At 40.6% G+C, this 13,280-nt stretch overlaps 1 protein-coding gene across 1 annotated transcript in view; it reads left to right on the forward strand.

Annotated features, from left to right (window-relative positions):
• LOC145397960 (glutamate receptor ionotropic, delta-2-like) overlaps positions 1-13,280 on the forward strand; it is a 167,430-nt gene that overhangs the window by 22,995 nt on the left and 131,155 nt on the right. Inside the window, exon 3 of the mRNA XM_080270936.1 lies at positions 7,586-7,785. Coding sequence (XP_080127062.1) covers positions 7,586-7,785 — 200 coding nt within the window. The remainder of the gene's footprint in view (positions 1-7,585; positions 7,786-13,280) is intronic.

Consider the following 13,280-nt stretch of genomic DNA (forward strand, 5'->3'; position numbering starts at 1 on the left):
CCGTCGAAACTATTCCGATTCCGCGGTAAAACCGCGGAGTTGGCAACCCTGCACTCGTTGCTCACATGACATGAGGTGGTAGGCTATCAAAGCAGGATTGTCAGGTGCTTCATTACTTATTTAGCATCTAATCATAATATTTTTAGCGGAAAATTATTGGAAAGTGGCAGTATCTTTTTGTAGTTATAAAAGAAGCACAAGAAACTCAAATATACACCATGAAATTCACATGCTTCATTGAAAACGCTCACACACGTGCATGTACATGCGCGGCCGGGGCGCACACACACATACACACATACTGTACACACACACAGCAAAAAAGTTTTAAAACTGATGAAAATTTCAAACTTCCAGAATCGAATACCATTTTAATCAGACTTTTTCACCATACCATTTTAATCTTTGTCCAATCAATCAAATTTTCTGAAAAACCATATTAAACTTTCAAATGTTTAAACGACTGTACATTCCTGTATATATATATATATATATATATATATATATATATATATATATATATATATATATATAGATATATATATAGATATGTGTGTGTGTGTGTGTGTGTGTGTGTGTGTGTGTGTGTGTGTGTGTGTGTATGTATGTACATCCCATTGGCTCTCAGACTTCTTGTGTGAGGGATTTTGCTGGAAGGGTGCTAGGCGTACCGCCCTCCGCCTGTCTGCTCATAGTCGCGAAGCTCATAGGTCCCAACCGTTTGGTTCCCTTCTTTATTAAATTTTGAAAATGCCCAGTTCCATCCTATATATATATATATATATATATATATATATATATATATATATATATATATATGTATATCAGTGTGTGTGTGTGTGTGGTCGTGTGTGTGTGCGTGTGTGTGTTAGGTAAATGTTTAAACCGAGGCGTCCCATCGATGTATGGATACATTGCAACATTTTTTATTTGCCAGTCCCGACAACATACTGGTATGTTGCACAATTGCAAGGTTCATAATTTGCACAATTTTCAATTTTCGCGCATGATTTTTCGTACGTATACACGGGACACATTCCTCTATTCCTCTACAAGATGCCAGGCAGGGACAATGCCTGACACCGCATAACCTCCCCCCTCCCCCTGCATGCCATTGTCTCGGCAATTCACCTGTTACCAGTGACCTGGCCAGTAAAGACATTCAGGGCCAAAGTGATTCCCCAGTCGATGACAATGTGGAGGACAAACTTTACATAGCATTAGAGGAAGAAGCAGTCAGAAATGATGATCAGGTAATGTGGCAAAAAAAGGTCAGGTGTGGTGATGAGTTAGTGAGTGAAACAATGCTTATATTGCCTATATTACTGTTTGAAAACCAATATACTCTCGTACTACATATAAATTCGTACCAAGTAAATAAATAAATACCATTTATGAGTGGTGTGAAATAGTTATCCTCCCATAGAACTCGTTTTCTTTGCAGCTAGCCTGATAGAAAACCCTGTAAGGTAAGGAGGTACTCCTACCTGGATCGAGTATTTTAAACCTCAGGTGAGCGATTTCTCTATGAATTTTCGATGTTTCTCACCAAAAGTGGAGGTTTAAATTTTTTTTTTTTTTCGAAAATACCTCTGGATTGGGGGGTGTCGGAGGTGCGAAATTGCTCGGGACGTAACGGGTTAAGGTTTTATTGAAGGAACAGACATGAATACACCGTACCTTTATTTTGTGCAATGAGTTATGGGTTCCACGTATAGTTTCGAAGCCAGTGAGATCGAATCCCAGCTCATTTTTATTCGCCCTTCCCACAAAATATCACTACGAAAGCGGAAATACTGCATTTCACCCTCACTTGACATATTGTCTACCTCCATCAGCTGATGCGAAATGCTGCTTTGTGAGTGGCAAACGTTTCTGAAGCGTATTTTCATAAAACTAATTTGATTGTCTATGGTATCAGAGGGTTCCTTTCGAGGGAAAGTTGCCTTTGCACAGAAAGGCACGCCAAAGGCTCCTTTAAAATTGTCTGAGTATGGGAATTGGGAGTTCCATCAAAGGCGTCTTTGACCTGTCTAACAAATAGTCGCCTTTCATCAACTGGTGCCGTGGTTAAAGGCTCTTTATGAGTATCCGGCTGCAGATCTGTCAGTTTCTGTAACACTTATGCCCAATTTAATCTTTTCTCTTCTTTTCCTTTCCTATCCTTTCTTCACTAAACATCAAACTCTTTTCCCTCTGTGAAACCCAAGTGGATGAGGTGGTTGATAGCAGACTCTAATTCTAAGGAAAAAAAAATAGTACTAAAAATACCTACATTGAGATATTGAATAAAGCCTCCTGAATGCCTAGGAAAGAGTGTCATGCTGATCCCGCCTACTGAACGCGTCAGTATCTCAAACAAACTTAAATGTACAAAACTTAAAAACCATAAATGGCGGTGAAAACCTAAGCAAAGTAGCGCTTAAACCAAACTGGACGGTTTCACTCCACCAGACCACCCTCCTCCCAGTAGTTATAATTATCCTCAGAGCATGCAGATCAAAATGTGCATTACGTAAAAATTGCTCCAGAACAGTATCGTGCGTTAAGAGCGTTAGGTAATAATGGAGCATTCAGTAGTCATCCCAAGACCATACGATGGCGAAGGTAGGTGTGATAAATATCTTTAAGTACATCAGACAGAAGACACTCACACAAAAATGTTATCAGTTAGTAAAATAACCTTCTGCAATTCAAATAAAACAATATTTAGTAAAACGTAAATCATACACAGCACGAAGCACTAAAATTTTACCTACTATTTAACAGCATGAAAAAAAAAAAAAAAGACCCACTACTGTATATACCGCACTGTACAAAAATAACACAGTCATTTCAACACTCCAATTGGAAATTTAGAAATAACTTTCCTCATACGTTAATAGTAATGTTTCTGATTAGAATCATGCAAAGTCTCATCATCAGATTGGTTTGAAAAAAAAAAAAATGTCCATACATTCCGGTAGTTCGGGACATTTTGGTCAAATTCTCATTCCTTATGGGACCATTCGAAATGCCTATCCAGTAATTTTGCTTCCTCATCTTTCCCTCATGCTTTTCCTTAAGATGACTTCGTACCTGTTTTCTTTCTTTGGTACAGGTAAATACTTTTTGTAACACTTTCCTGTTTCTTCTTTACACAATTTCGGTACTCTTGTTCCATCTCTTCTCGCGTCTGACTTTCCTGTGTATGTCATAAAATTTCCTTAACCCTTTAACCGCGGGCATTGTTTTGACCCGACTGGCCCCCCCTGCGGGGGTTCCAGCCAAAATGTAAACAAACTTTAAACCTTTATAACTCTGCACAGAATAAATCTAGAGCGAAAAATAAGGTACCATTAGAAAGTACTAACCTTCGGCTTTGCAATGATGTAGGTTTCATGATTTCGTTGACTATCACTGGATGGGCAGTGCCATTAGAAGTGAGCGATCTAAAATCACTATTTTTCGCTCACACACCATTACCAAATGCCAACCTCATTCTGATAATAATACTATAAACATATATGAACACTGCACATACGATAAACACCCACTCTGTGTTCACTGAGGCAGGTAAAAGGCACTGTAATTGCCCGCACTTCACTGCCACATCAGCACTGTTGTCACTCACAAAGCTGGACAGATACTGATGTGTGTTTGGTCAGGGGTGGGGTGGGGGGCCTGGGGGGTGGGAGGTGGGGGCCCAGGGGGTGGGAGGAGGGAGGTGGGGGTCGGCTGGAGTGAAAGAACTTAATAGCTACTCTCCCTTGAAACAATTGGTGCGCGGAAAAACGCGTGGTATTCAAAATATTCACAAACATTCCAGAATGACACCCGTGGTTTGGTCCAGTTTTTGCAGTGTCATTCTGGAATGACACCCGTGGTTAAGGGGTTAAAAGATCTACACTCTGGTGTCACTGGCTTCAGTAACATATTAGTAAAGCACACAGTCCTAATAGCATCCTTCTTCTTGCTCTCAAGAAATGTGCGTCACCTCAGTTTGGCAAGCATTTTTGCCTTTAGTTTTCAACTGCATCTTTCCTTACTGCTAAAAATTTCACCCTATCCTAAAGAACGGTGATAAATCCCAATTGTCCAGCTATTATCAGGAAATCTTTAAAATATTATTCCTTTCACACCCACATCTTTTATCCAGAATGTAATAGTTATGTACCACTTTAAATCTTACATTCCTCTCAGATTCTGATAGTACTCTTCTCGGAACTCAGTTGGAACTTTAGCCATTGTGTTAGACATATAAAAATCTTCTACAGAATTTGTCTTAAACATTCAGTTTCCAAAAGGTATTACTACGGATTCCCTCCCTGTTTCAGTCCTGTTATCTTCAGTTTCTCTTCAATTGTTCTGCAGCTGCAGTTGTAGACAGCTACAGTTTTACTAAAACTGTCATTAGCTGTGTTCCTCCCCGACTCTCTCTCTCTCTCTCTCTCATCTGTGACCTTTTGGGCTTTAAATCTATCCTTGTCAACTCATTCAACGAAGATCACCCTTCACTTTTCCACCCAAATCTCACAGCATCCAACGCAAAGTCACTATAACAGTCACTGGATGAAATTTTAGGTTGCCCCTTTTTTCTGCTAAAAGCGAGTTTCTTTTATTCAGTGTCTCAGAAACCAAGTTCCTTCATCTGTCAACCTCACACGTTCTTTCATATGACCACACCAAAGCTGTGGAAGGACTGAAGGTAAGGCAGGCATGAAGGACGCAGATGTTGCACTCTCTGAGTGCTCATTCTTGTTTGTTTTGTTTCCTCTCCATTGTATGGTACAGTTAATCGTTCGAAATTTATATTTACGGGGAAAGCATAAAGAATAGTGAGAAATATATAATAACATTCCAAATATCCAGAAGACAGCAGTAATTTTTTTTGGTATCCACATGACAAGCAAAGCAACTCCTAGAAGGCCCTTATACACCCACTCTTCTTGTTGCCTCTGAAAATTTTCGAGATGCTATTTTCAGGTGATGTGTGTGTGTGTGTGTGTGTGTGTGTGTGTGTACTCCTAGCCCTGTCAGAATAAAATTTTGTGTGGTGTCAGTCATTCTGTTGGGTACCTTATGAATCATAACCCATACAGAAGACACATAAGAAAAGAAAATCCGGAATATAATAAAAAAGAACAGTAATATCATTCGCATCAGAAGATATATATATACAGACACAGAAAGAGAGAGAGAGAGAGAGAGAGAGAGAGAGAGAGAACGATTTTACTCGTTCCTCTGCCATCTCACTGTCTTCCCTCCTGCTCTACTTCCTTCCCTTCTTCCTTCTTTCCCATCCCGTCTACTCCCTGCCTTCTCTCTAACCCTATTATAACTCCGCCATTTCTATGACACAAACACACTGAACATCCTTTTGCTATCATTAATTCGGTATATGCACTTCACATAACTGAAAAGAAAATCCTGCTCATTTCCTTTTATAATGATGCCCCAAATTAAGATTCTTCTTTCATTCCGTTGGGGGTCCACTCAATCAGTGTTTCTGATCAAACGATGCAATAACTCAAATAGCGTTCACAAAATTATTTCGTATACATTATAACCAAGCACTACAAAGCCAACTACTTGGTTTTACAAAGGTTTATATATGGTTAGAATTACGCGCGCCATCACCACCATCCAGCATTTGGTTTATACTCTAAGGATGTTCACATTCTTCAGCGCTTTCCCGCTCTACTGGACCACAAAGTATTATAAAATCATTTCGATACTGCACCATTTTTTTTTTTTTTTTTGGTCAGAGTCTTTCAGCTTCGTATCTGCTGGTTATATCAATTCTCTTTCTTGTCTCGGCTTCCCCGTATCTACTGATTTATTCTAATTCTCTTTCTTGCATCGGCTTCCTCGTAACTTCTTCCCGTACATTAGATGCAATGGTGCACAGTAAAGAGGACTCCACATTTTTGCCATATCAAAATATAGCATCAACCTGCTTCTCTCTAACCAAATTCATGAAAAATGAAGTTTCGCTAATTATTAGCCACAGATTTTAAGAGCCATGCAATTTTAAATATATGACTGAAGAATTTAAAAGCGTCACTAGTGTTGAGTCAGTGAATCACTAATGGTTACTGCACCATACACCAGTGTAATGGCTTTATCGTGAATCAGTTCACACTCGGGAATATTAGCTACCTTCTGCCCATTTTCACATCCACTATATTAATTTTTTTTTCTTTTACTTTCTTTCAGGAAAGGGAGGGGGGAGTACGCGGAAAGTTTCATCCAAAACGGATCAGACATTCATGAAATACTGTCATTCCCTCAACTCTGACGACTCATGACGTTTTGACCTATGGTCGATCTGCACTAAAACTGTATCGCTTATTTCTAGACCTAGGAATAATTTATGTTAGTTTAAATCCAGATATGATCAGGCACTGACGAAATATTTCATGAACATTTACCCATACATATACAAACCGTATATTTATATATACATGCATATAAGCAGACGTGCATACATACTGTACATAGACACATGCATACATTCATTCAGTAATAATCATGAATAAATATATACATAGCTACCAAACCGACCACAATAGCTGCGCCTTCGGCATCAGTTATAAAAAGTAAATAAGGATAAAATGAATGAAAAAAGGTTTTAAATGTACTTTTGTAAATACATTTTCACAGTAAGTATAGTTCTAATAAATCCATCCAGCCATCTATCATCCAATCTTACGTTGCCCCATGAGGAGCATGGGAGCCCGGGGTTAGGCAAGTTGGTCCTGACATTTAAGATGAGAGTGACCAGACTCACTCATCCCTGAGTGGCATTACGTGAGCAATAAACCCCAACAACCCCTTGGACATAAACCTTCACCAGTTCAATCCGATTGGAGTGCCGTATTTACCCATAAACCATCAGGCACCACAATTTGGTTATATGGTTACCACCCAGCGTAGTAAATGGTTTCTTGGTATACAGGAAACCATTTGGCCTGTCACTCAGTGTAGAGTCAACCATAAGCAGAAGGAAGAGGAAAGAATGAAGGAAAGAAAACAGAAGAGAGAGTGTAAAGTCACCCGTAGGCAGGAGGACAAGGAAAGAATGAAGTAAAGAAAGAAGAGGAAGGAAGGAAGGAAAGAGGGAAGGAGAGGAAAGGGTAGACACCTGGGAGCAGCACTATATCGAGTGAGTGGATGATGAGCGCCCTTACCTACCACAAAGTTCTAACAAGTTAAAAACATTTAGAGCTTCACGGTGCATATGTTAGGGAATACCATTCTGACAGTTTTATCGTTCAGATCCCAGGGAGCCCCCAAAATATGACACAACGGCCAGACATCGTTGGAAACCTTGTGGAAAAGTAATTGGTCTCCCTTTAATTGTTTTAACTAAGATTCTCCACCATAATGCTGAAAATACCTCCAAAGTGCCTAATCATGTATCAGGCACTGGTTTATCTTGGAAAATATTAAAACAAGAACAATCAAGTAAAAATTCTTTGAAAGGTAAAACATAAACATCAGCAAGCCTAGTCGGTCGAACATGTTCCTCACTTTCAAGTGTGAACGTCTAAAACTAGTTAGGCTGTAAGTATATCTGGTGGCATGCGTGTTGATATTTCAGGTGGCTGCCGTGTTGCTGGGTCAAGCCATGGATGACAGGAAGGTGCGGACGTGGTGGGTACGGATGTGGCTGCTGTCCTGGTTGCTGGTGGTGGACATCCTGGCTGTTGTCTACACCGGCAACCTGATGGCCGTCCTAATTATTCCTGCCTATCCCAGCCGCATCCAGACATTACAAGATCTGGCCAAGTCCCATTACATGTGAGTCTCTCTCTCTCTCTCTCTCTCTCTCTCTAAAACCAGTAAGCTCAGTGAGTTGCAGCTCTGCTTATCCCTTCCTATACGCTAAGTTAAGAGGATGGGCTATTGAGACTGCGAGAAACACGTTCCTACTAACCTCCACGCTGAAGACCTTTAGTCGCTCAGTCTGCCAGTCATTTGTTCTTTACATCTGTGGATAATAAATATTGTGCTTTCACACACACACACACACACACACACACACACACACACACACACACACACACACACACACACACACACACACAGTTATCTCCGGGAATTATCATGATGTAAAATTTTCTACCCCTTATGATGAATAAAGTATTTGGTACAAGTAATAATGAATCCCTGGATTTGTTTTAGGAGGTAATATAATAATAATAATAATAATAATCATAATAATAATCATAATAATAATAATAATAATTTAATAATAATAATATTATACATGAGTAGTGGAAAGAAATACGGATCTGAGACAGAAGTGTACTCCTGACTAGTTTCGCACAGAGGCTTCTTCAGAGGAATGAACTTTTCTCGTGTCAGTCTGACGGAAAACTACAGTAGCTGTGTAACAACGCCAGATGCAAGACTAGAGGAAGACCAGAACTAATAATCAACATTTCTATGCATGTTTTGACAGACACGCAGAAGGATGCACTATCGTCACGACTCAATTGCAGCACGGGGTCAAACAACAAGGACTCCTTAGACTGAATCCTAAAGAACACTAAATGGAAAGATAATGACATCGCTAATGTTTCAAGAAGCGTGTGACTCTGTGTTGCACAGCAGCAGCGACAACTAAACCCTCCATCCCTCGCAGATACATTAGAGCCCTGAAAGAGTTAAGGGAAAATAGAAATATTACCATAACATCCGCAGACAAAGGAGGAGGAATAGTCATCATGAACACCAGCGAATACGTGGAGAAGATGGAAGCCATGCTGTCGTATGCTAACACCTACAGCAAAGAAAGACCTGGACAAGGGGAGATGGAATCAAGAAGGTTCAACAAAGAAGCCAGGAAGATTCTCAACAGAACGGAGAAGGGGAAGAAGCTACTACACCTACTGGAAGAGACACCTCAGATTCCGACCATGAGAGGCTCACCAAAAAACACACAAGCCTGGGAATTCTCTAGGACCCATCACCTCAGGCATTGGAAGTGCTCCTCACAGGCTAGCTAAATGTCTGGCTAAGCAACTCTCCTCAGCGATTCCCACTTGGAAAACTCGTCCGTCCTGGAGGGAAGGTTGCAGGAAGTGAATTTTCGTAACAAAAAGATGGCGAGCTTTGATGTGAAGTTACTATTCACCAATGTCCCGGTGGATGGTGCGATAAGTGCAATGGAAGAAGTGTTAGACCTTATCAGTGAGGAGGATTTACCAGTAAGAAAAAGCAATTACAAGATCCTCGTTTCCATGTGTGTAAAATTTGGTGCTTTCAAATTCATCAACGAGGAATATCGCCAACACGAGGGCCTGGCAATGGGCTCAGAGCTCAGTACAGTGATGGCGTACCTATATACGGAAATGCTTGCATTGGATCATTACAAAAAGATAGTGCCGAAAAGTACAAAGAGGTATAGATATGTGGATAGCGTACTAATCATTACACACAGAAACACCAGCATTGACAATTTACTTCATAAACTAAATAATGTAACTGAAAAGATAAAGTTTACAGTTGATGAAGAAAATGATAGTAATATACCTTTCTTGGACACCTTACTTGTGAGATTCAGTGAACAAGCAAAATTCACTGTGTACAGGAAACCAACCAACAAAGATGATTCCATTCACTACTGCAGCACTCATGATAACAGGACAAAGTCAGCAGTGGTATGGATTTTTTTAAAGAGCATTTAGGATTTGCAGTGTAGACTATTTCCAAAGAGAATTATACTACACTAAGTGCCTTTCTAAAACTTGGATATCCAAAGGGCCTTCTAGTCACGGTGAAAGAAAAAGCAAAACAAATAATGGAAACGACAAATTCAGATAAAAGACAGGATAAAAACCTAACGGTATCAAACTCGGACATAATGATGAGTCTTGTAAAAAGCACTACGCCATTCCAACATAAACATAGTGACATCATCAGGTAAGAATATAACTGGCATAATAAGAGAGAAAAAAAGAAGGCCATCAAAATGAAAATAACATAGTATACCAGATACCCTGTAGTGGTTGCGAAGCAGCCTTCTATGGAGAAACCAGTAGGGGCATAGAAAGGCTGAGGGAGCATAAAACAGATGTAAGACATCATCGGATATCAAGTGCCCTGGTCAACCACATAGATGAAAACCATCATCTGCCAACATGGAGTGAAACAGAAATATTAGAGAATAATCTAACAAAGGCACAAAGAAAAGCTTTGGAGGCACTGTACATAAAAAAACAATAAAAATAAATAACAGCAAAAAAGCAGGTGACGTGGTGTGGTCTCACACAGCAGCGCGGATGATCAGGTCAGAGAGGAAAAGGTGATGGACTAATCAGCGACCTGCAAACTAAGGATTAACAAAAGTGTGATCCAGCAGCCGGCCATATAAGTCAGACTGACCCGGGAAAAGTTCATTCCTCTGAAGAAGCCTCTGTGGGAAACTAGTCAGGAATAAACTTCTGTCTCCGACTCGTGTTTCTTTACACCACTTATATACATCTGCCACAATGTCTCAACAGTAATAATAATAATAATAATAATAATAATAATAATAATAACAATAATAATAATAATAAAATTAGCAATAACAAGAACACTATCAATACTGAAGCAATGTTCAAAGAACTCCACGTTCCAGACAAAAGTACGTTTGTTATCATTCGCAGACCAAATATTAAGGGGCTTTGGGTATTACAAAATATTGTGGGGATTTTGATATGTAACTTTGAGATCATTCACGCTATGCACTTCATGTTCACTCATGACCTACTACATTGCCAAGGAGCTTGTTCTAAATTGGTCAAAAACTTTCCCGTCTAGCACTTCCAGGCATGAGGCGGCGATTTTGATTTTCTTCCCTGTCCCAAAAAGCATTTGTTGGATCTCAACATGAATACCCAAGTACACTAGTATATGTTGACGACTACATACTGTAACAATTGCAAAACAATCGCTTCAGGAGTTATATATCTTCGATCGAAGATATATCACTCCTAAAAATTTCAAGTCCATTTCGAACGGTCTTGAAATGCCAGCCTTCTAGACCTTCACAGAAAAAATAAAAAACTATAATATCAGTACGATCTCCACGGAATATCGAGTTCAAAATAGTAAAACAGACGGAAAACTCACAGTGAAATACCTGCTGCCACTTCTTGGTCTATGGGCCAGATACATGATTCCGTCATGTGACCTTGACTTTCATCAGGTTGCCCTGAAATTAAAATTACTTCAATCATCTTGTATTTATACACACAGACACACAGACACAGACACACACACACACACACACACACACACACACACACACACACATATATATATATATATTATATATATATATATACATAATATATCGTTTCGTTTCGTTTCGTTTCGTTTTTAAAGGCTCCAACAGGCTTGCATGCGTCGGCCTTGGGCACCTAATGGCGGCTCTCCCTGCTGCACGATCCATTGCAGCCTCCCTGTTCAGTCCCCCAACCCTGAGGCCACACTTAATGACCTCGTCGCATGTCTTTCTCGGTCTACCCCTCGTAACCCCACCCCGAATATTAACACTTCTCACCTTCCTCACCCAATTATCACCCCCCATCCTCTCCACATGTCCAAACCATCTCAATCTACCTCTCCTCATCATCACACCAATACACTCCAGTCCCATCCTACCTCTCAACTCTTCCATCGTGAACCCAGCCCCCCCAGACCTTGGACGCAGGGACGCACTACACATCCAACTAATCATTGTCATTTCTGTACGTCTGAGTCAACGAATATCTTCCTCTTTCACTGCCCAGGTCTCACTACCATACAGCATTACACTCCTAACACATGCTGCATACAAAGACCCCTTAGCACGTAGAGAGAGTCCTCCCCTAGCCACAGAGCTAGCTCCAGCCCCACCTCCAGCACACAACATGTCTCCCAAATAACAAAACTCTTCCACACACTCAAGAGATTCACCAGTAAGTTCAATTCTTTCACGTCTGAAAATCTCCACCTGCTCTCCCCGACACGCCGTACACATAAAATCAGCATTATCTCGCAGTCTACCTCTGATACCACTACATCTCTTATGCACCCATTTATCACAAACACCTCACAAGATGGAAGTACTTCTCACGCCCTTGTGGCAAACTGCACATGGCCCCTCTCCCTCGTCTTTGACAGTACCGCCACCAACCCTAGACATCATCACTTTTGTTTTATCTGCGTTTACCGTTAAACCCTTGTGTCCCATACCATCTTTCCACTTCCTAAACCTTTCCTCCGCCTCCCTTTCGTTCTCTGCAATCAACACCAAATCATCAGCATAGAACAACTCCCACGGGAGTCCGTTTCTGAAGTCACGTGAGAGGGCTTCAAGTACCATGATAAACAACATGGGACTCAAAACTGACCCCTGATGCACACCAACATTCACGGAAAACCCATCACTCAAATCTCCATTCACTCTTACCTGGGTGTGAGCACCCACATACATAGCCATAACCACCCTAACCAGCCACTCCTCCAAGCCAAGCTTTCTCATTGCCCACTTCACCACCTCTCTAGGGACTCTGTCAAAGGTCTTTTCCAAATCAACAAAAACATAATAAAGATCCCTTCTCCTACCAATATATTTTTCCTGAAGCTGTCGAACAATGAATACGGCATCAGTGGTCCCCCTACCTGGCATAAACCCAAACTGCATCTCATTAATGTTCACTCTTTCTCTAATCATACCTTCTAAAACTTTCTCCATTACCTTCATTATGTGATCTAAAAGCTTTATACCTCTATAATTTCCTCTTTCCAGGTGATCACCCTTCCCTTTATACATATTTACAATTACACTCTTCAGCCAATCATCTGGGACAACACATTCATAAATAATCCTATTTATCAGGTCAGTGACTAACTTCACCCCTATATCGCCTGAGGCCTTCAACATTTCGGCAGTCAACCCAGACACACCTGCTGCCTTCCCCACCTTCATCCTGCCTACTGCCTCACTCACAGTAGCAGCATCATTCAAAGGCCAAGGGCCAGACACTGAATCTGCTGCTCCAAACCTTCCCTGTCCCAGTCAAACTCCTCATTCAACAACCGGTTATAATGCTCTCTCCATGCATCTTTAATATCCTCACTGTTCACCACTCCCCTTCCTTCATCATTCTTCACACACTGCTCACCTATAATATCCTGATTATCCCTCTTCACCTGACCTGCCGCCCTAAATATATTTTTCCTTTCCCCATGATTTAGGTTATCAAGTAAAAGTCTCTGTGACTCAGGCTTTGCCCTGTATATCACTCTTCTAGACCTAC

This window comes from Coenobita brevimanus, chromosome 44 (genome assembly GCF_032717465.1).
Source record: "Coenobita brevimanus isolate Jiangsu-jjx chromosome 44, ASM3271746v2, whole genome shotgun sequence".
NCBI classification, from domain to species: Eukaryota; Metazoa; Arthropoda; class Malacostraca; order Decapoda; family Coenobitidae; genus Coenobita; species Coenobita brevimanus.